At 42.1% G+C, this 23,494-nt stretch overlaps 1 protein-coding gene across 8 annotated transcripts in view; it reads right to left on the reverse strand.

The window, feature by feature from the left end:
* LOC110486102 (pre-B-cell leukemia transcription factor 1) overlaps nucleotides 1–23,494 on the reverse strand; it is a 55,255-nt gene that overhangs the window by 25,651 nt on the left and 6,110 nt on the right. For 4 of the 8 annotated variants that reach the window (XM_090196176.1, XM_021557451.3, XM_036940753.2 and 1 more), the window contains exons 2-3: nucleotides 21,138–21,251; nucleotides 19,348–19,421 (exon numbers count right to left, since the gene is read on the reverse strand). In XM_090196176.1, coding sequence (XP_090052302.1) covers nucleotides 19,348–19,421; nucleotides 21,138–21,251 — 188 coding nt within the window. The remainder of the gene's footprint in view (nucleotides 1–19,347; nucleotides 19,422–21,137; nucleotides 21,252–23,494) is intronic. The other 4 variants (XM_090196177.1, XM_090196175.1, XM_021557453.3 and 1 more) reach the window with 1 other exon arrangement.

Here is a 23,494-nt window from a genome sequence, read left to right on the forward strand (position 1 = left end):
CGACAAATTGAGGCTGTACTGAGGGCAAGAGTGGGGGTTGCAACTAAATATTAAGAAGGTGTGCCTAACATTTGGTACACTCAGTGTATATAAAAACACAGGAAATCCCGTTTTTGACTGCACTGGGCCTTTAACAAACGACAGCAGTGGGGTCCAATCCAAAGCCTTCACAAATCTGTTTCCCGTTTGATTTAATAGGCTGACTGTGTCCGTGAAGCAGCTCCATGCTCATTGTAAAGCAACTGCAGTGACAAGTTGACTATATCCCAAATAGCACCCTATTACCTATATTGTACACAATTTTTGACCAGGGCCCATTTTGGAGACAGTGTCTTTTGAGTCACAACAGCATCGAGATGAGAGCCTTTAATTCCTGGAGGAATAAAACAAGGGGGTTAACCACACCACAGATCAGTCAGCCCAACTACCATTGGGCCCAACCAAGCCTGGGGTTGATCTTCCCTCCCCGGTGAGGGGGCTTGTATTGGGGGCTGGGGGGATATTGGGTGTCTGTCAGGTCCAGGGGTCTGTGTGATATTAGCCGTCTGCCAATCTGGCATGGGGGAACGGACACAGTAATTACTACTGCTCTTACTGCCTCATCAATCTCTATATCGCTCCTTCTCTCCCCCACCCCTCTCTCTTTCATTCTCTTCATTCCGTGACGGAACAAACAGATTGAGTGACAGAGACAAACAGAATGAAATCTAGTGTGTGTGTGGGTGCGACTTATATACCAGCGTGAACGTAAATGCAATAAAATAAAATTGTCCTTCGTACGAAGTCAAGGAGCTGTGTATACAAGTATCTGACTGGGTTATCCCCATTTGTCTATTTAGATGTCACTGTCACTCGGGATGGACTATCAGTATCAGACGATATCAGCTAAAAATGCGGTTTTGGCCGATGTCTAGTTTAACGCCGATGTGCAAAACCGATGTCAAAGCTGACGTTGCATACCTATATAACGTGGCGTAATGACGCCACTGAAAATTGCGCTACACATGCAACACAGCATTCCTAACCTAGCCCACAATGTCTGCTGTGTGGATCAAGCAGTAAACAAGTCATTTGAGAGAGTAAGAAAATTTCAGTGAGACAACTCAAAAGGTCAACAGTTTCCTGTGTGTATCAAGAATGGTCCACACTCAACGTCAACAAAACAAAGGAGATGATCGAAACAGCAGAGGGAGCACCCCCCCTATCCACATCGACAGGACAGTAGTGGAGAGGGTAGTAAGATAAGTTCCTCAGCCTACACATCACGGACAAACTGAATTGGTCCACCCACACAGACAGTGTGGTGAAGAAGGCACAGCAGCGCCTCTTCAACCTCAGGAGACTGAAGAAATTAGTCTTGTCACCAAAAGTACTAAAACTTTTACAGATGCACAATCGTGAGTATCCTGTCGGGCTGTATCACCGCCTGGTACGGCAACTGCTCCACCCACAACCGTAAGGCTCTCCAGGGGGTAGTGAAGTCTGCACAACGCATCACCGGGGGAAAACTACCTGCCCTCCGGAACACCGACACCACCCGATGTCACAGGAAGTCCATAAAGATCATCAAGGACAACAACCACCCAAGCCACTGCCTGTTCACCCCGCTATCATCCAGAAGGCGAGGTCAGTACAGGTGCATCAAAGCAGGGACCGAGAGACTGAAAAACAGCTTCTATCTCAAGGCCATCAGACTGTTAAACAGCCACTGCTAACATTGAGTGGCTGCTGCCAACATACTGACTCAACTCCAGCCACTTTAATATTGGAAAAATGTATGTATTTTTTTTTTTTTTAGCACTAGCCACTTAATATAATGTTTACATACGCTACATTACTAGAGGTCGACCGATTAATTAGGGCCGATTTCAATTTTTCAGAACAATCGGAAATCTGTATTTTTGGACACAGATTTGGCCGATTAAAAAAAAATATATTTTTTTACACCTTTATTTAACTAGGCTAGTCAGTTAAGAACACATTCTTAATTTCAATGACGTCCTAGGAACGGTGGGTTAACTACCTTGTTCAGGGGCAGAACGACAGATTTTTACCTTGCCAGCTCGGGGATTCAATCTTGCGACCTTACAGTTAACTAGTCCAACACTCTAATCACCTGATTACATTGCACTCCACGAGGAGATTGCCTGTTACGCAAATGCAGTAAGCCATGGTAAGTTGCTAGCTAGCATTAAACTTCTCTTATAAAAAACAATCAATCATAATCACTAGTTAAGTACACATGGTTGATGATATTACTAGTTTATCTAGCGTGTCCTGCGTTGCATACAATCGATGCGGTGCGTATTCGCGAAAAAGGACTGTCCTTGCGCCAATGAGTACCTAACCATAAACATCAATGCCTTTCTTAAAATCAATACACAAGTATATATTTTTAAACCTGCATATATAGCTAAAATAAATCCAGGTTAGCAGGCAATATTAACCAGGTGAAATTGTGTCACTTCTCTTGCGTTCATTGCACGCCGAGTCAGGGTATATGCAACAGTTTGGCCCGCCTAATTTGCCCGAATTTTACGTAATTATGACATAACATTGAAGGTTGTGCAATGTAACAGTAATATTGACTTATGGATGCCACCCGTTAGATAAAATACAGAACGGTTCCGTATTTCACTGAAAGAATAAACATCTTGTTTTTGAGATGATAGTTTCCGGATTCGACCATATTAATGACCTAAGGCTCGTATTTCTGTGTGTTATGTTATAACTAGGTTATATGATTTGATAGAGTAGTCTGACTGGGGGGGTGGTAGGCACCAGCAGGCTCGTCAGAATTCATTCAAACAGCACTTTCGTGAGTTTGACAGCAGCTCTACACAATGCTTCAAGCATTGCGCTGTTATGACTTCAAGCCTATCAACTTCTGAGATTAGGCTTGTGTAACCAATGTGAAATGGCTAGCTAGTTAGCAGGATGCGCACTAAAAGCATTTCAAACATCACTCGCTCTGAGACTTGGTTGTTCCCCTTGCTCTGCATGGGTAGCGCTGCTTCGAGGGTGGCTGTTGTCGATGTGTTGCTGGTTCGAGCCCAGGTAGGAGCGAGGAGAGGGACAGAAGCTATACTGTTACTCTGGCAATACTAAAGTGCCTATAAGATCAGCCAATAGTCAAAGGTATATGAAATACAAATGGTATAGAGTGAAATAGTCCTATAATAACTACAACCTAAAACTTCTTACCTGGGAATATTGAAGACTCATGTTAAAAGGAACCACCAGCTTCCATATGCTCTCATGTTCTGAGCAAGGAACTGAAACGTTAGCTTTCTTACATGGCACATATTGCACTTTTACTTTCTTCTCCAACACTTTGTTTTTGCATTATTTAAACCAAATTGAACATGTTTCATTATTTGAGGATAAATTGATTTTATTGATGTATTATATTAAGTTAAAATAAGTGTTCATTCAGTATTGTTGTAATTGTCATTATTACAAATAATAAAAATAATAAATTATATATATATATAAAAATTGGCAGATTAATCGGTATCGGCTTTTTTGATCCTCCAATAATCGGTATCGGCGTTGAAAAATCATAATCGGTCGACCCCTATACATTACCCTTCCCATATGTATATACTGTACTCTATACCATCTACTGCATCTTGCCATCTTTATGTAATACATTTTTCACTAGCCACTTTAAATGCCAACAAAATATTTTTTGGGTCAGTGTGGTGTGTGTAACCTTTTACTTAACTAGACAAGTCAGTTAAGAACAAATTCTTATTTACAATGACGGCCTACACCGGCCAAACCCGGACGAAGCTGGGCCAATTGTGCGCCGCCCTATGGGACTCCCAATCACGGCAGAATGTAAAACAGCCCGGATTCGAACCAGGGACTGTAGTGACGCCTCTTGCACTGAGATGCAGTGCCTTAAAACACACATGGACGCAGCGGTCTAACTTTTTAACTGTACGAGAATGCTTAAAATAGGCTGCTAAAATTTGAAATATCGGTATTGTTTTTTTTGGCAAGGAAAATATTGGATATCGTATCGGCCAAAAATGTAATATCGGTGCATCACAATTTCACGATAGCAGAATGTTAGCAGAACGTTGATACCAGGTTAAGTATCACGATACTCAATACCGAAACGATACCATGGCAAAAATAATATGTATTAGCTTAGTCACAGAATAACCACTGGGCTTTATTTTTGAAAACATTGAACCTAAAAATTGTATCATATTACTCCAGTGCTAGCCTCTCTACACTGGCTTCCTGTCAAGGCAAGGGCTGATTTCAAGGTTTTACTGCTAACCTACAAAGCATTACATGGGCTTGCTCCTACCCATCTCTCTGACTTGGTCCTGCCGTACATACCTACACGTACGCTACGGTCACAAGACGCAGGGCTCCTAATTGTCCCTAGAATTTCTAAGCAAACAGCTGGAGGCAGGGCTTTCTCCTATAGAGCTCCATTTTTATGGCATGGTCTGCCTACCCATGTGAGAGACGCAAACTCGGTCTCAACCTTTAAGTCTTTACTGGAGACTTATCTCTTCAGTGGGTCATATGATTGAGTGTAGTCTGGCCCAGGAGTGTGAAGGTGAACGGAAAGGCTCTGGAGCAACGAACCGCCCTTGCTGTCTCTGCCTGGCCGGTTCCCCTCTTTCCACTGGGATTCTCTGCCTCTAACCCCATTACAGGGGCTGAGTCACTGGCTTGCTGGTGCTCTTTCATGCCGTCCCTGGGAGGAGTGCGTCACTTGAGTGGGTTGAGTCACTGATGTGATCTTCCTGTCTGGGTTGGGTTGTGCCGTGGCGGAGATCTTTGTGGGATATACACGGCTTGTCTCAGGATGGTAAGTTGGTGGTTGAAGATATCCCTCTAGTGGTGTGGGGGCTGTGCTTTGGCAAAGTGGGTGGGGTTATATCCTGTTTGGCCCTGTCCGTGGGTGTCATCGGATGGGGCCACAGTGTCTCCTGACCCCTCCTGTCTCAGCCTCCAGTATTTATGCTGCAGTAGTTTGTGTCGGGGGGCTAGGGTCAGTTTGTTATATCTGGAGTACTTCTCCTGTCCTATCCGGTGTCCTGTGTGAATTTAAGTATGCTCTCTCTAATTCTCTCTTTCTCTCTCTGAGGACCTGAGTCCTAGGACCATGCCTCAGGACTACCTGACATGATGACTCCTTGCTGTCCCCAGTCCACCTGGCCGTGCTGCTGCTCCAGTTTCAACTGTTCTGCCTGTGATTATTATTATTTGACCATGCTGGTCATTTATGAACATTTGAACATCTCGGCCATGTTCTGTTATAATCTCCACCCGGCACAGCCAGAAGAGGACTGGCCACCCCACAGCCTGGTTCCTCTCTAGGTTTCTTCCTAGGTTTTGGCCTTTCTAGGGAGTTTTTCCTAGCCACCGTGCTTCTACACCTGCATTGCTTGCTGTTTGGGGTTTTAGGCTGGGTTTCTGTACAGCACTTTGAGATATCAGCTGATGTACGAAGGGCTATATAAATAAATTTGAATATGTTGATAACTGGTAGAACAAATAGAATATCTTCTATATTACATTTATTTCAAAAAAATAAAAACACCCTATTAAATAACAGAATATATTTAAAACTGTGAGACACAGCGCATACAAAATAGTCTTACATCTAAAACCGTTTTAACTTTTTAATTTGATACATATAGCAGGGTTAATTTGCTCATCTATGGCCATACTATTAGGTAAAATTACATTAGACCTGATTCATTACAGCTTATTATTGTATTAAATTAATAGTTTAGTTCCAAAACATAAAAACACTTTAGCTCGTTTCTTAAGTGTCTATATTGCAATAGTCTACACACGCACCCTAGAAATACAATGGATTTTACACAGCATGCTACGATTTCCAGAGTGCATTTCAACTCCCATGGGATGCTGGCTGGCTAGTGGCTACTGCTAGCAAGCCCAGACAAACGCAAAGTAGTCTTAATATATTGCTATTATAGATAAGTTATGAGTGCATTTCCCAAAACTTTTGGGTTGTAATCATAGTATAATGCTCACATGAATGTCATGCTGAATACACTATGTTCATGTCACCAACTAGGTTTCCATCCAATTGGCAACAGATATGACAATATTCTAGAATCAGCATAAAGGAAATATGCATATTTTCCCACCAGCGGTGTTTCCACCAAACAGACTTATGGATACAAATCTGTGCTTGATGACATGCACACAAAATGTATTATTTCGCTCAAGTTTTCATTTACCGAATGAAAAGCTAACATTCAATGTGTTTCCATTGCATTTCCAACTCCACCAATAGTTGTTACAAAAACTGTTGCGTTAAATAGCCTATTCTGGTCGGAGCACGTGTGCTCTAGCCAAAAGCTTGCAGATACTGCGCAGGTAGGCTAGTCTACATGAGAATATTATTGATAAGACGAAGAACGTTATTTATCTGACAAAACGGCAGCCAAACGTGAAATCATTATGTCACCAGAATAAGAGCCTGGATATTTATTGGAAAGAGCATCATGGCCATACACACCACTGTGCACTTTCACCACTCTGAAGTTCATAATTTATTTAATCTTGTAGCCTAATAAACTGTGTTTTCCCAAGTCGACATGGGAGGACAACACACCAGATCACGTGATTCCAAGTTTACTTCAATATGGTTATTATTTCAGTATTGGTGCATAAAAGGAGTTTCCACCGTCCCCTCGCACAATTAATTGTACAGACACGTCGAACAAACATGATCTGTCGACATTTAGAAAAATGTACCGAAACTTCCCGTTTCCATCAGAGCTGTTGTGATTAATTTTTTACGTTACGACCTTACCTCACATAAAAACATGGTCACTGTCACTCAAACCTTAATCAAATGTTGTTGCTAGTAGAATAACATTACAATGCAGATGTCATGTGTAAAATAGTTTGTCGTTTTGTCGCAACAAAACCTCCCTTGCACTGTACTGCTTTGTAACTCCTTCCACATAGTTGTTTTGATGGGCTGGCCCTCATCTGCTCTGAAAGCAAAGTATTCCCAGAACTAGCTCCAGAAGCGAACTTTGTCAAGTTGCGGGCGTGGAGGTCCAATGTTTGTTATAAGAAGCCATGCCGTCAGTATTTTCTCTCTCCTCTCGCTTTTCAAAAGTGGCTTGCGCTGTGTCAACTGCATGCGCAAGTAGCCTGGCTAGTTTACTACAACCCCCTTGAGAAGATTCAGAAAAATTACTAGACCGTCTCGATCCTCTCATTCCGTATATGACATGAGCCATTTGACAGAGGAACCAAAAGTACCAAATTCTAGTAGCAAACCATATTTAATTTTCTAGTATAGAAAAAGTACAGAAGTTTCAGTATACCGTGCAGCACTAGTAGTCAGCCTGCTTTGTTCAAGTTGTAAAGGGTTTCATTTACAAACCAAGTTGAGAACAATTCTCTGTTCTACATTCAGTTAACAAGCTTCAACCCAGTTGTCCTAATGTGTTGTAAATATTGCGTTTCTCTTTTGTCCCAAGTGGCATACTGTGCAAGGCATATATGAATTTCCCTTTACCCAAACCTTGGGCTCGGCCTGCTCTTCAGCCAACAGACACCTAAAGCTTCAACCTCGTAAAAAACGCATTAAAAGTCTGAGTTTTCTCCAACAACTCATTAAGTTTTACAGCTAGGTTCAAATGAAGCTCTTTGAAAAATAATAATAATAATTAAAAGGGCTTAATTAGTCCTGTGATTCACTGGACGGCAGGGCTGATGACTAGTCTGGTCGGACACAGCCATAGACAAGTTTCTCAACATTTTCTGTACTTAACCGGGCAAGATAGGGCTTTTGCTCCTTGGAGAACATTTTACAATAAATCTAGGCCTAAAAAAGCCGAAAGCTTTTTTTGAAAGCCGCCTAAATAAGTGTCTGAACTAGCTCAAGCAGCGATCAGCATCATCTTAGGTAACAGTAGCGATCCAGACTGGAGGTTGACAAACACTGATCTAGAACAGTCAAGGATGTCTATGGTCGGAGACATTCAATATTTAACGGTGTTGTCCTTTATGGTTCGGTTGGTAGGGCATGGCGCTTGCAACGCCAGGATTGTGGATTCAATTCAAGCCAACGTTTGCACACATTATTAAGTCGCTTTATATAAAAAGCAGCTGCTAAACCGCATACATTATATTATCGATTTTAAATTGTCTAGTACTAGACAACTAGGCTCACTTCAGGAAAAAATGACAGCTTATTGCTTTTTTCAATCAACCACCAAAAGAAAAGAAAAACAACTTCATCTGGAGCCTAAAAAACAACATGGGCTGTTGCTTAAGTGGCTTGAAGTCGATTTCAAAACCCTGGCTTGCACCTCGGCAGAAATATTTCAATAAATAGACGTGCTTGAGTTAGTCATGTTCCGCCATTAGTTTTTACGGCTTAGATCTTGAAAACATTCTACAACACTGGTTCAGTCAAACCTCTACGCTGGCTTATTCAGTAGAGCATGGCGCATGCAACGCCAAGGGACGTGGGTTTGTTTCCAGCTGACCCATACGTAAAAATGTACACATGCATGCATGTCGCTTTGGATGAAAGCCTCGGCTAAATGGCATATTAACCAGGAAAAACAACAGTGCAGAGAGAGGGTGGAGGAATTAAAGAAATGTGTAGTGTCATGTCGAGAGAGAACTTAGCTGCAGAAAAGGCAAGAGAGCACGCAAGCAAACTAACATTAAAAAGTAATAGCAGTGGCCTTTGACAAAACTTTCCCCAGCAGCTATTTTCACTGCCAATGCCCAAGAGAGAGAGAAGGAACAGAACAAGCCGTCAACCCAGAATGGAAGCAAAGGAATTCTCTTCAACTTTGATCAATTCCTGTCTCTCCCTTCCGATGGCTTTTAATATGTGTCAGAGTGAGTCTTCAAAAGATTTTAACAAAATGAAATGTTCACACGTATGAAGGTAATGTTTAACGTGAGAGAAAGAGGGATAGAGAGAGAAGAAAATAGAAAAATAAGAATAAAGAACAAGAGACTGGTGGAGAAGTGAAGGGGGAGAGGGGGTCCTGGTATTTTGAGCAGAACATTTCCTTAACAATGAAAACAATCTACCCAACTGCAGCACTCAGAGGAATTCACCTCCCCTCCTCCATTATTACCATATCAAAGCCCGGAGTTCAGAGCAAGTCTTCCCTTTCAAGAATAGGAGCTAGGCGAAGCGAGAGAAGGAGGGGTAGAGGACAAGACCGAAGCAGCAGGAGTAGACCAGAGCACGGACTTTGCTTTTATCCCTGCTGTTCAGTGTGTGTGTGTGTGTGTGTGTGAAGACTGCAGAAAATCTAGTAGAGATACTAGAGGACTACTGATTGGGGCCTTCCATAGGCTGCAGGAGAGAGAGGCTACGCCTTCACTATATTGAAACAAACAGTAAAGTAACATGCTAAGGAAAAAGAAAGAACAGGTCAGAAATCAGCTCAATGTAATTTAGGCTTTGGTGGCATACCGTATACCGGGATATTTGGAAATAGGGCTTACACAAGGCTTCTTTAAACTTTATAGGGATAGCCCCCCTTTTCCAATTTTTGCCCAAATCCAACTGCCTGTAGTTCAGGCCCTAAAGCAAGGATATGCATATTCTTGGTACCATTTGAAAGGAAACACTTTGAAGTTGGTGCAAATGTGAATTGAATGTAGGAGAATAACACACAAGAGCTGGTAGTAGAAAATAAAGATAAATACCCGTTTAAAAAAATAATTTTCTACCACCATCGTTGAAATGCAAGAGAAAGGTCATCATTCTAGCCATCACTCTGGTTGTAATTCCAATCGTGTCCACAAGATGGCAGTAGTGTACGTGCAACGTTTCAGATGGATAAACTTGGAAGTATGAGTGAACTACAAGACTTCCCCAGGTACATTTGGGCTAATCGTGAAGGAGACACATTCATATTCCATTTTCTGCAAGTATATCATCAAATATGTATACTTGGACTTTGATTTAGCTTTCCAAGTATTAGTAGCCATTGCAAAACCAGTTTTCGTCCAAAATGAAAAGGCATGCTGTCGTACAAGATTAGTAGTTACATTTTACGACATATACATGGTTTCCTGTAAATCCCAGCTCATTGGCTATCTAGCTAGCTTTGTTTGCCCCCGATTGCTCATTTGACAAAGATAGTCGTTCAAGTGATGGCTGACGCGTCATCGGCGTGCCATGAAGGCGTCACTCTCTGACCAAATATGTCGTCCTATAGGATATACTACACCCCTAATGAAATAGTGAAGTCTTATCTTCTTGGATCTCTGAGGAATAGATACAAATGTGATTTGACTTGTTGAAACAACGTTTAGGGTGAGATTTTCACAGATTCCTTTTTTTGCTAATTGAACGGGTGGAAATACAAAATCAATCGCGCATGCTATATGGACCTTTTTAGGGTATGAAAAAGGATTTTATCTAACAAAACGACAATGTTCATGTTATGGGACCCTTTGGATGATACATTCTGAAATCTTGCCCTAATTTAAGTACACATTTCACATTCAGAAGTGAATTTATCAAACCTATAGCAGTGGAAAAAAAGTGTTTTGTTGTTAGGAGCTCTCAAACAATAGCATGGCATTTTTTAGCGGTAATATCTACTGTAAATTGGACAGTGCAGTTATATTAACAAGAACTTAAGCTTTCAGCCGATATAAGACATAGGTACCGACATTTGTTTCTCTAAAATCTGCGATCTTGACATAACGAGCTGCATGATTAACAACTGTCTCGTTGATATAATTCTGATCCTTAAGTTAACCAGTTTCCTCTCCTTCATCTACAGCCTGATGGTATTTTTTAATAACGTTAACACGATTTACTTGACTTTTTTTTGTAGCTACTAAGTAAAAAATTGCAGTCAACTTGTGCTATACGTTAGGTGATAAAGAGTGTGTTAATTTCATACATTTTTTATCTTGAAACTTACGGTAGTACCCAGTCACATGGTGCTTGTCTACAAGCACGGTCAGCCCGCTCATTAAGTGCCCGCCAATGGTGGCAGATTGACGAGGGAGACATGACACACCTCCAACAACACATAAAACCTCACATAATTCTGCCCCAAAACATTGACATCTCTCTCAGAAGCCCTTATGCTGCTGGTTAAGGTGAGCGTTGATGATACACAGGGGTGCAAAATATTTTACTTGTCTATTCCCAGCGCACCTTTCCATGGTGCTGTTGGAGAGACATCACTGCGGCGCTCCAACAACATTCCAGAAAAAAAGAAAATACATCTAAGGGCCTACCGAGTAGTGCAGCGGTCTAAGGAACTGCATCGCAGTGCTTGAGGCGTCAATACAGATCCGGGTTCAATCCCGGGCCGTGTCGCAGCCGGCAGTGACCGGGAGAACCATTAGGCGGTGCACAATTGGCCCAGCGTCATCCGGGTTAGGGGAGGATTTGGCTGGCTGGGAAGTCCTTGTCCCATTGCGCTCTAGCGACTCCTTTCGGCGGCCTGGCGCGTGCACTTTGACTTCAGTCAACAGCTGTATGGCGTTTCAAGACTAATTACCAATTAAATATCACAAAATTGGGGAGAAAATGGGGTAAGAAGTACAAAAATAATGATCTAGCATAAATCATATTGCAGATATAGAATACGGTAGAAAGAGTATGTGGCCTTTTCTGTAGCCTAGAGGCTGGAGATAAAATGTATGACGGACACTTTTTACATCATGCAGGTTTCTCCGATCAAATAGCCAAACGGCGCCCTATCAACAAAAAAATGCACCGTCATGTTAACAACATATCCTTAAAAACAGGTCAGGGTTAAAGTAAAATGTACAATATAGTGTTTTCCAGGAGTTTCACTCCATTGTCATGATTTGTAGTTTCAAGTTTGTATGTGTCCATTTTTGACAAGCTGATCATAGCAAAAAAGAAAAATCTGCATTTCCCACTGTGTAAAGACATTGCAAATAGGCTCATGATAAATTTGTGTAGCTGATATTCAGAACTTAAATAGACAAATCCATTTGTCACAGGAATCAGGACTAATAAAGCCAATGCAACTGACTGTTTTACAAATGGTGGGCCTACCACATGGATGGGCATTCATAAAATTCCACTGCTGGCCGAAATGGTACGCTACACCCCAGTAAATACGAGCCAACGACTTTTGACCTTTTTTTGGTCTTGTCCAGATGTTCTTTTTTTTGTGTTTTACAAATGGTAGGCTTCCCACATAAGATGTTGATTTTCATGAATGCCCTTCAGGCAACAGTGTAGGCTACACCTCAGTAAGCACAGCCCAACACCCTTTGGGCATTTTTATTGGTGCAGTCCGAACTGGCGTTGATTTATACATCCACGGACATTGGTTTTTGGTCCAGTCCAAACCAGTCAGAGACCATGTGTGGTTCAGATTTTGTTCAGTCTGGAACAGCTTTGATTTTGCCCAAACTGATGTCTATAAATTAACGTATTTTCTACTTTCATAGCAGAATACCTGACAATGTGACTGACCCAAAATTAAGGAAAGCTTTGACTATGTACAGGCTCAGTGAGCATGCACTTGCTATCAAGAGAGGCCGCTATAAGTAGACCTCTCGAGGGAAGACAGGCTATGTGCCCTCTGCCCACAAAATATGGTAGAAGCCGAGCTGCACTTCCTAACTTCCTGCCAAATGTATGACCAGAGACACATATTTCCCTCAGATTACACACCAAAAATTGGAAAACAAATTCATATCATGATAAACTCCCATAGCTATTAGGTGAAATACCAGTGTACAACCACAGCAGCAAGGTGTGACCTGTTGCCACAAGAAAAGGGCAACCAGTGCAGCACAAACACCATTGTAAATACAACCTATATTTATTGATTCTCTTCCTACTTCAACTATTTGCACATCTGCATTGTCTATCCTTAAACTTTTGTGAGTATCATGCTTACTGTTAATTTCTGATTGTTAATTTCCCTTGCTTTGGCAATGTAAACATATGTTTGAATTGAGAGAGAGCAAGGGATACAGAGAGCAGGAGGAAGGGATGCCTTCTTCTACTATTCCAGAGACACATAATGGAGCCTGCAGGGTGTCTTGTGGAGAAGAAGGGAACAGGGAAATGGCAGATCAGGTAGGCCTATACAGAGCTGGTAGGAAGAGGGCCACTAAATACAAAATAGCCGGCAGACTGGAGCAGTGGCTGAGATTCTTGACAATAGCATAGGCCTACATACAACCACAGGTATTGTAACTCTTTAACAAGCTGTTTTGCATGGATGCAAGTACACTGAACAAAGATATAAAAACGCAACATGTTAAGTGTTGGTCCCATGTTTAAAGAGCTAAACTAAAACATCCCGGACATTTTCCTTTTGCACAAAAAGCTAATTTCTCTCCAATTTTATGCACAAATTTCTTTACATCCCTGTTAGTGAGCATTTCTCCTTTGCCAAGATAATCCATCCACCTGTCTGGTGTGGCATATCAAGAAGCCCATTTAACAGCATAATTACACAGGTGCAAACGTGTACTGGGGACAAAAGGCCAGTCTAAAATGTGCAGTTGTCACTAGAGGTCGACCGATTAATCGGCACGGCTAATTAATTAGGGCCGATTTCAAGTTCGTAACAATCGGTAATCTGCATTTTTGGATGCCGATTATGGACGATGACATTGCACTCCATGAGGAGACTTCGTGGCAGGCTGACCACCTGTTACGCGAGTGCAGCAAGGAGTCAAGGTAAGTTGCTAGCTAGCATTAAACTTACCTTATAAATAAAAATCTTAACATCATCACTACGGATCATTGGGACGCTACCGTCCTACCTGGCCAACATCTGGTGAAATTGCAGAGCGCCAAATACAAATGACAGAAATCGTATTATTAAACAGTCATGAAAATATAAGTGTCATACATCATTTAAAAGCTTAACTTCTTGTTACTCCAGCCGCGTTGTCAGATTTCAAAAAGGCTTTACGGCGAAAGCACACCATGCGATTATCTGAGGAGAGCGCCCTGCACACAAAATCATTACATACATTTTCCAACCAAGCAGATGCGTCACGAAAGTCAGAAATAGCAATACAATAAATTACCTTTGAATATCTTCATCTGGTTGCAATCACAAGGGTCCCAGCTACATAACAAATGGTCATTTTGTTCGATAAAGCCCTTCTTCATATCCCCCAAAAAGTACATTTCAATGGTGCGCTTGACTCAGTAATCCAACGGTTTCCCCTCGTTCAAAATGCATACAAATGAATCCCGTAAGTTACCAATAAACTTCTAAACAAGTCAAACAACATTCCTACTCAATCGTCATGTACCATATTAAGTAAATATTACGATACAATTTAAGACAGAACACCGGAGATAAATAACTCACCGGAACGCACACTACAGCCAAAATGGGAGCCACTTAGAAAAACTACAAATTCTAGCTCATTTAAAAAAAAAAAACGAGCCTGAAACTCTTTCTAAAGACGGTTGACATCTAGTGGAAGGGCAAACTGCAATCTGGGAGGACTTCTTTCTATATTCCCATCCATTGTAATTAGAGGTGGGCTGGAGGGGGGAAAAAAAAACTGGATGATTGTCTTCGGGTTTTCGCCTGCCATATATCAGTTCTGTTATACTCAGACATTATTTTAACAGTTTTGGAAACTTTAGAGTGTTTTCTATCCAATATGTCCAATTATATGCATATCCTAGCGTCTGGGCCTGAGTAACAGGCAGTTTACTTTGGGCACCTCATTCATCCAAACTCCCAAATACTGCCACCTAGCCCGAAGAAGTTAAACCTGCATATTTAGTTAAAAGAAATGTATGTTTGCAGGCAATATTAACTAGGGAAATTGTGTCACTTCTCTTGCGTTCTATGCAAGCAGAGTCAGGGTATATGCAACATTAGGGCCGCCTAGCTCGTTGCGAACTGTGTAACCATTTCTTCCTAGCAAAACACGTAAATCATTTGCCAGATTGTACATAATATTGAAGGTTGTGCAATGTAACAGCAATATTTAGACTTATGGATGACACCCATTTGATAAAATACAGAACGTATTTTCGTATTTCACTGAAAGAATAAAAGTTTTGTTTTCGAAATTATAGTTTGACCATATTAATGACCCAAGGCTCGTATTTCTATGTGTTGATTATATTATAATTAAGTCTGATTTGATAGTATAGTCTGAGCGGTGGTAGGCAGCAGCAGGCTCGTAAGCACTAATTCAAACAGCACTTTCCAGCAGCTCTTCGCAATGCTTGAATACGGCGACTTATTATTATGACTTCAAGCCTATCAACTCCCGAGATTAGACAGGTAATACTATAGTGCCTATAAGACCATCCAATAGTCAAAGGTATATGAAATACAAATGGTATAGGGCGAAATAGTCCTATGAATCATTTTATAAAACTACAACCTAAAACCTAACTGGGAATATTGAAGAACTGGGAATATTGAACCACAAGCTTTCATATGTTCTCATGTTCTGAGCAAGGAACTGAAACGTTAGCTTTTTTACTGCACATATTGCATTTTCACTTTCTTCACTGTTTTTGCATTATTTAAACCAAATTGAACATGTTTAATTATTTATTTGAGACTAAATAGATTTTTATTTATGTATTATATTAAAAGTTAAAAAAGTGTTCATTCAGTATTGTTGTAATTGTCATTATTACACACACATACAAAAACTGGCCTATTAAAACCGGTATCGACGTTGAAAAATCATAAATCGGTCGACCTCTAGTCGTCACGCAACCCACATATGAGGGCGCGTGCAATTGGCATGCTGACTGCAGGAATGTCCACCAGAGAATTTAATGTTCATTTTTCTACCATTAGCCGCCTCAAATGTCATTTTAGAGAATTTGGCAGTACGTCCAACCGGCCTCACAAGCGCAGACCACGTGTAAGCACACCAGTCAAGGATCTCCACATACGGCTTCTTCACCTGCAGGATCGTCTAAGATGAGCCATCCAGACAGCTGATGAAACTGCGGGTTTGCACAACAAACTGTCAGAAATCGTCTCAGAGAAGCTCAAAGCGCCAAGGTCTTGACCTGACTGCAGTTCTGCGTTGTAACCAACTTCAGTGGGCAAATGCTCACCTTCGATGGTCACTGGCACACTGGAGAAGTGTACTCTTCAGGGTTGAAGCCCAGTTGCAACTGTACCAGGCAGAAGGCAGACAGCGTGTAAGGCGTTGGGTGGGCGAGCGGTTTGCTGATGTCAACGTTGTGAACAGAGTGCCCCATGGTGGCGGTGGGGCTATGGTATGGGCAGGCTATGGACAATGAACAAATATTTTATTGATGGCAATTTGAATGCACAAAGATACTGTGACGAGATCCTAAGGTCAATTATTGTGCCATTCCTCCGCTGCCATCACCTCATGTTTCAGCATGATAATGCACTGCCCCATGTCGCAAGGATCTGTACACAATTCCTGGAAGCTAAAAATGTCCCAGTTCTTCCATTGCCTACATACTCACCAGGCATGTCACCCATTGAGCATGTGTGGGATGCTCTGGATCGATGTGTGCGACAGTGCGTTCCAGTTCCCGCCAATATACAGCAACTTCACACAGCCATTGAAGAGTGGGACAACATTCCAAAGGCCACAATCAACAGCCTGATCAACTCTATTAGAAGGAGATGTGTCACACTGCATGAGGCAAATGGAGGTCACACCAGATACTGACTTATTATCCCCACCCCTACTTTAAAAAAAGGTATCGGTGACCAACAGATGCTTATCTGTATTCCCAGTCATAAGAAATCCATAGATTAGGGTCAAATGCATTCATTTAATATCGACTGTTTTCCTTATATGAACAGTAACTCAGTAAAATCTTTGAAATAGTTGCATGTTGCGTTTATATATTTTGTTTAGTGTATTTCAAGTAATAACCATGGCAAAGCTAAAGGTGACATCCAAACCAAACTGATTTAACCTATAACCATTGGTGCTCTATGCCTCCATTCCATCCAGCCACACATTTTCAGGCCTCTGTCCACCAGAAAGCTTATGTGAAAAATCAAAGGCATCAGGGTAAACAAAGCCGCGGGTTGCCTGGGCAACAGGCTATCCTACCCCTTCCAGCCTACTCTGTTCCTATGAGGAGAGAGCAATAATGCACTGCTGACAGGTTGCCATAACAGGCAGCAGTGCAGCAGCACTTTCTAACTGTATTACAAAAGGAGAGCGATATAAAGGGGAGAGGAGAGAGGGCAAGAGAAGGGGAGAGTAGAGGAGGATGGGGAAGTAATTAAGGCAGGGAAAAGAGAGAATCCATGAAAAGGAGAGGTAAGAGTGGAGAAAGGAGGAGGGCAGGTAGCTCTAAAGCCCAGCCTCTCTCCTCCCACGCTAGCCACCATAACCATCAATCTGCCATCCATCCATCCCTCCACTCCTGAGCCGGCCTCCTCCTTTGAACCATACCAGAGAGCGCTAGCTGACTAGAATAGCTAATAAGATAGGAACTAAGAACTTTTTAATGAGAGCCATGGCTGGTCTGGAAAAGCTGCACTACGTGACCAAAAGTATGTGGACACCTGCTCATCAAACATCTCATTCCAAAATCATGGGCATTAATATGGAGTTGGTCCCCTCCTTTGCTGCTTTAACAGCATCCACTCTTCCGGGAAGGCATTCCACTAGATGTTCGAACATTGCTGCGGGGACTGGCTTCCATTCAGCCACAAGAGCAATAGGGAGGTCAGGGACTGATGTTGGGCAAATGGTCCTGGCTCGCAATCAGAATTCCAATTCATCTCAAAGGTGTTCGATCGGGTTGAGGTCAGGGCTCTGTGCAAGCCAGTCAAGTTCTACCACGCCGATCAACAAACCATTTCTGTATGGACCTCGCTTTGTGAAAGGGGGCATTGTTATACTAAAACAGGAAAGGGCCTTCCCTGAACTGTTGCCATAAAGTTGGAAGCACAGTATCGTCTAGAATGTAATTGTATGCTGTGGCGTTAAGATTCTCCTTTACTGGAACTAAAGGGCCTAACACGAAAAAAAAAATAGAAAAAAGCCCCAGACCATTATTTCTCCACCAAACTTTATCATTAGCACTATGCATTGGGTAGTTAGTGTTCTTCTGGCATCTGCCAAAACCAGATTTGTCTGTCGGACTGCCAGATTGTGAAGCGAAATTCATCAATTCATCAAACGCGTCTCCACTGCTCCAGAGTCCAACGGTGGTTACACCACTCAGCCCGACTCTTGGCATTGCGCATGGTGATCTTAGGCTTGTGTGCGGCTGCTCGGACTTGAAAACCCATTTCATGAACCTCCCAATGAACTGTTCTTGTACTGACGTTGCTTCCAGAGGCAGTTTGGATCTCGAGTGTTGCAACCAAGGACAAATGATTTTTTACACGCTATGCGCTTCAGTGGTCCCACTCTGAGATTTGTGAGGCCTACCACGAAGCAACTGAGCAGTTGTTGCTACGAGACATTTCCACTTCACAATAACAGCACTTACAGTTGACCGGGACAGAAATGTGACTAACTGACTTGTTGGAAAGGTGGCATCCTATGACGGTGCCATATTGAAAGCCACTAAGATCTTCAGGAAGGCCATTCTACTGCCAATGTTTGTCTATGGAGATTGCATGGCTATGTGCTCAACTGTATACACCTGTAAACAACAGGTGTGGCTGAAATAGCCGAATCCACTAATTCAAAGGGATTTCCAAATACTTTTGTATATATAGCATACTGTCGCAGATTCTATCCCTGCCCTTTGAAATTGCTCAGACACAGAACATGTAGTTCAAATTGATGATATTAGCTCGTTTGCTTCCAGCAGGTTAAGATCAGCTCAGCATAACAAAAACAACCACCTACTTTCCTTTCAAATCTTAGTTACCAAATCAACCAATGAAATCAATATCCAGTCAATAGTGTTCGGAGGTATCAATAGGTAATGAACCAGGTGCCAAGGTTTCCATTAACAAACCAATAGAAGCACCCATAAGGCCTATATGTCTGAAACAACCTGAAAATATTGGTGTAGAGTTCTGGTCCGCAACCCAAATGGCACCTTCTTCCCTATATAGAGCACTTATTTTGACCAGGGCCTAATGGACCCAGTGAACGAGTGCTCGTTCAAGTTCTGCACTTCCCTTCATCGATTTAAAAAGGAAAGCACTGGCATAAGAGATTGTGGAAACTCCCCAGCTCATGCTTACACCAATCCAATGCTTTGAAATGTGTGGAGAGAAGTAAGGTAACTGACAATAAAATTGTATTATTTTCACAGAAATGTGGGTTTAAGTTATAAAACAATTCCTATTGAGTGCACATTTTAGTAGAACTGAGATTCAGGCAGACTGGGATGATAGTTGAGAACAAAAAGTGGAGACTCACCGGTCTTCTCTTTGATCTCACACAGAACGCTGAAGAGGGCAGGCTTCATTCTGTGACAGTTCAGGGCGTGTTTCCTGCCGGCAAGAAAGGAGAGAGAGCGAGAGAGGGAGAAGAAAGAGAGCGAGGAAGAGAGGGAGTTGGAGGTAAGATTAGAATATATGCCTGCTTGTCCTAGTCATTTCATAGCATATGCCGCGCCATGGAAAAGCGAGCTAAATTAGAGTCGATGAGGTTCGTCCATCCTGCATTGATCTAGTAGTGCAAGGTTCTGTATTAATGGACTTATAAAAGCTCATTTAAAAAAAGAAAAAAGTAGTTATATTATCACACACTCAGTTTCACATTGAGCTTAATATCTTGGTCCCCCATAAGCACTGTTATTAAGTTACCGCCAAAGCCATGTTATTTTTATACACACAGTAATTTTTGGGTGAAAGCATACTCTGCTGAACACCCACTCAGCGACACTTGACTTTTAATTATATTATAAACTCTCAATTAGAAAATTAAATTATGCAAACACAAACTAAAAATGGGCCAGGCGCCATCACTGGTAGACCAGGGCCTTATTACTAACGAGCACGCAGGGCATGTGCCCTGGGGCCCCAACCTCCAAGGGTACCCATCCAAATGATTATTATTTCCAGCGGCGGGCACCCAAACAAAACTTAGTTAGGTACCCAATACTGCTTGGATAGCATATGAACACGGCATAAGCCATGGCAAAATGTTTAGAATAGCAGGAAATTTGCTTTAAAACGGCTAAATTCTCTCTCAACCTCATTGCAAAATGTGTAGGATTGCAGGTTTACCACTGGTAGTCATCGCAAAGATTGCAAAGCTGCATGCGGCTCTGGAATTTAAATGGCAGCTCTTGAAAATTCAATTTTAGTAGGGGGTCCTTGCCCAGGGGCTCATAATATTTAGGAGGCCTTGACATTAAAGTTTGAAAATCCCTGACACAACACACACACAGAAACATGACTCACATATTCCTCATTGCTCTGATCTGTGCAGCGTCAGTGAAGAGCTTAATATTGAGCCCTTCCAGAGTGTCATGATAACTCCCTAGAGCTGTGATCCTCAACTGAAGGGAACCTTTATGATTTTTTTTTTTTTTGCATCTATGCCTATTTATAAAACCACAAAACATCTCATACTCAAACTCATGAAATACATTGGGGAATCACGTGCTGAAATATGCAACAGCTAAAACATACAGTCATGGATTTGATGGATAAAATAAGTTGACCAAAAAATACAGGTCAAAATAATACTACCCAAAAGGGGAGCATGACAAAGGTAAAAAGGTGTTCAACTGATGAGCTGTTTTGAAACATTCCCGACACAGGCATCAGAGAGAGAAGGAAACAACCATGATACAACATATGAATGAGTAGGCAACGCCTAACCTCAACACCCTACCATGTAGGAGGCCTAACCTCGGCTATATCATATGGGGAAATGCGTGAGTATTTATACGCCGAGAAGAAGTGTATATTGATGTGTCTGCCGATAACGAGGGAATTGCTCGTTACATTACTTGTTCGAGCGAGTGCATAATTGTGTCCACCTGTGTGTCAGTCTTAATTCTATATTTTTATTTAACCTTTAATTACACAGGTTTGTCTCACTGAGCAACATTTTTTATTTTGCAAGTGAGAGGATTTGAGTGGGAGGGGGGCCATGGAGGGAGATGGGGGTCAGGGGGGGTATGAGCAGGAGCCGGTGTGGTGCTCGTGCTCTCATGGGGCATGCGGTCAGTCCTGTGGGTCCTGTACACTACTGACCTGTGCTGGAAGTTGAGTGGCAGGCCACCCCCTGCCGTGCCCCCCCCAGCTCCCCCTCCCTCTGCGGGGTCATCCGATCTGCCCCAGTGCGCCGGCGACTCCTCTGGCCAGCATCTGGATATGGGGTAATAGGGGGAGAGGGTGAGGGGCGGGCAGGACAGGTTGAGTGGTAGTGCACTAGTATGGCACTGTTGTTGTCGTCGTCGTCTCCTCCTCATTTGTTATCTCCGATGCCACCCCAGATAGAAAAACAGCCATCCTACCACACTGGGTCAGACCCGGTACATAGTGCACCAGCAGGGCACTGTGCTGTCCAGCCATCTCATCTGTTCTCTCCTGCCACCCAGCCCAGACAGCTCTTATACTGACCCGGGGAGGGGGACTATGTATGTATGTATGCATGCATGCAAGGGGCCCCACAGGTGGCCTAGGCAGGCTACATTTGATGGCGTGTGTCTGCGTGTGCAGAGATACACAAAAAAAAAAAGTGGAGGTCACCTCTTTGGCCCTCTCGTCTAAAGTTTGAGTGATAGGAGAGCAATTAGTCCAAAATCAAAGGCTAAAATTTAAATCATAGGATTGAATAGGCCTTTATCAGACCATCTAAAATCATGGACTAGGGCTAATCCATGATGGGCTATATCATGTCCAAGTCAAAAACAGTTGACTTTCTCCATCTTGCTGCTGTATTGAAATACGTAATTAACTTTCATCCCTGGCACGTTTTCAAATGTATACTGTGTTTGTATTTTGTTAAACTTTCAAATAAAAAACGAATCAATCTAGCCTACCTCTGCTGAGAGAAACTACTAGTGAGTAATTTCACTGATCTAGAACATCTCAGGTCTTCAGACCTGCATATACAACTAATTAGGGTTGTCACGATACTCAGCAGTATCATGGCAAAAACAAAAAACATGAAGCGGACTACATTTTCTAAAGAAAACAGTCCTAATGCTGAAAACAAATAGCCTTACGTTGTCACCCATAATCATGTTTATTTCCCAAGCTATAGCACACAATATTTTACATGCAGTAGATTTTTCTTAAAAGGACCCAAGAGTTCATTCAGTCTGATACTGGTATCGTGACAACCTTACACCTCAGAATAGGCTTTAGCTGCTGCCTAAGAGTTTCTGACTCCATCCTCAGATGAGAAGGCCGGAGACATGTAAACAACAGGAGTAGGAGTAGTGGTAGAACTCCTTTAGGAGTGCCAGAGACGCATGCTCGGTCTATCCTAGGGCAAACATTAAGAGCCTTCTTGACGGAGTCACTGAATTCCTTCTCAGAAAAATGTTGCCTATGTTTAATTGTTCCAAAAATGCTATCCATGTCAGAGTAGTGGTGGTGTGGTGCAACTCTTTAATTAGTACCAGAGATGCCCTGATATGGATTGGCATGCTGTAGTCTGGTAGGGGGTGGGAATTATAAGTATCCTCTTGATTAGAGGTCGACCGATGATGATTTTTCAACGCCGATGCCGATTATTGGAGGATAAAATAGCCGATACCGATTAATCGGCCGATTTTTAAAATGTATTTATTTGTAATAATGACAATTACAACAATACTGAATTAACACTTATTTTAACTTAATATAATATATCAATAAAATCAATTTAGCCTCATAAATAATGAAACATGTTCAATTTGGTTTAAATAATGCAAAAACAAAGTGTTGGAGAAGAAAGTAAAAGTGCAATATGTGCCATGTAAGAAAGCTAACATTTCAGTTCCTTGCTCAGAACATGAGAACATATGAAAGCTGGTGGTTCCTTTTAACATGAGTCTTCAATATTCCCGGGTAAGAAGTTTTAGGTTGTAGTTATTATAGGAATTATAGAACTATTTCCCTCTATACCATTTGTATTTCATTAACCTTTGACTATTGAATGTTCTTATAGGCACTTTAGTATTGCCAGTGTAACAGTATAGCTTCCGTCCCTCTCCTCGCTCCTCCCTGGGCTCGAACCAGCAACACAACAACGATTAGCGCGCGCTAACTAGCTAGCCATTTCACTTCGGTTACACGAGCCTCATCTCGGGAGTTGAGAGGCTTGAAGTCATAAACAGCGCAATGCTTGACGCACAACAAAGAGCTGCTGGCAAAACGCACGAAAGTGCTGTTTGAATGTTTAAGCGCCTGCTTCTGCCTACCACCACTCAGTCAGATACTTGTATGCTCAGTCAGATTATATGCAACGCAGGACACGCTAGATAATATCTAGTAACATCATCAACCATGTGTAGTTAACTAGTGATTATGATTGATTGTTTTTTTATAAGAGAAGTTTAATGCTAGCTAGCAACTTACCTTGGCTTACTGCATTCGAGTAACAGGCAGTCTCCTTGTGG

The sequence above is a fragment of the Oncorhynchus mykiss genome, chromosome 13 (assembly GCF_057628025.1).
Source record: "Oncorhynchus mykiss isolate SJ-2025 chromosome 13, ASM5762802v1, whole genome shotgun sequence".
In the NCBI taxonomy this organism is placed as follows: Eukaryota; Metazoa; Chordata; class Actinopteri; order Salmoniformes; family Salmonidae; genus Oncorhynchus; species Oncorhynchus mykiss.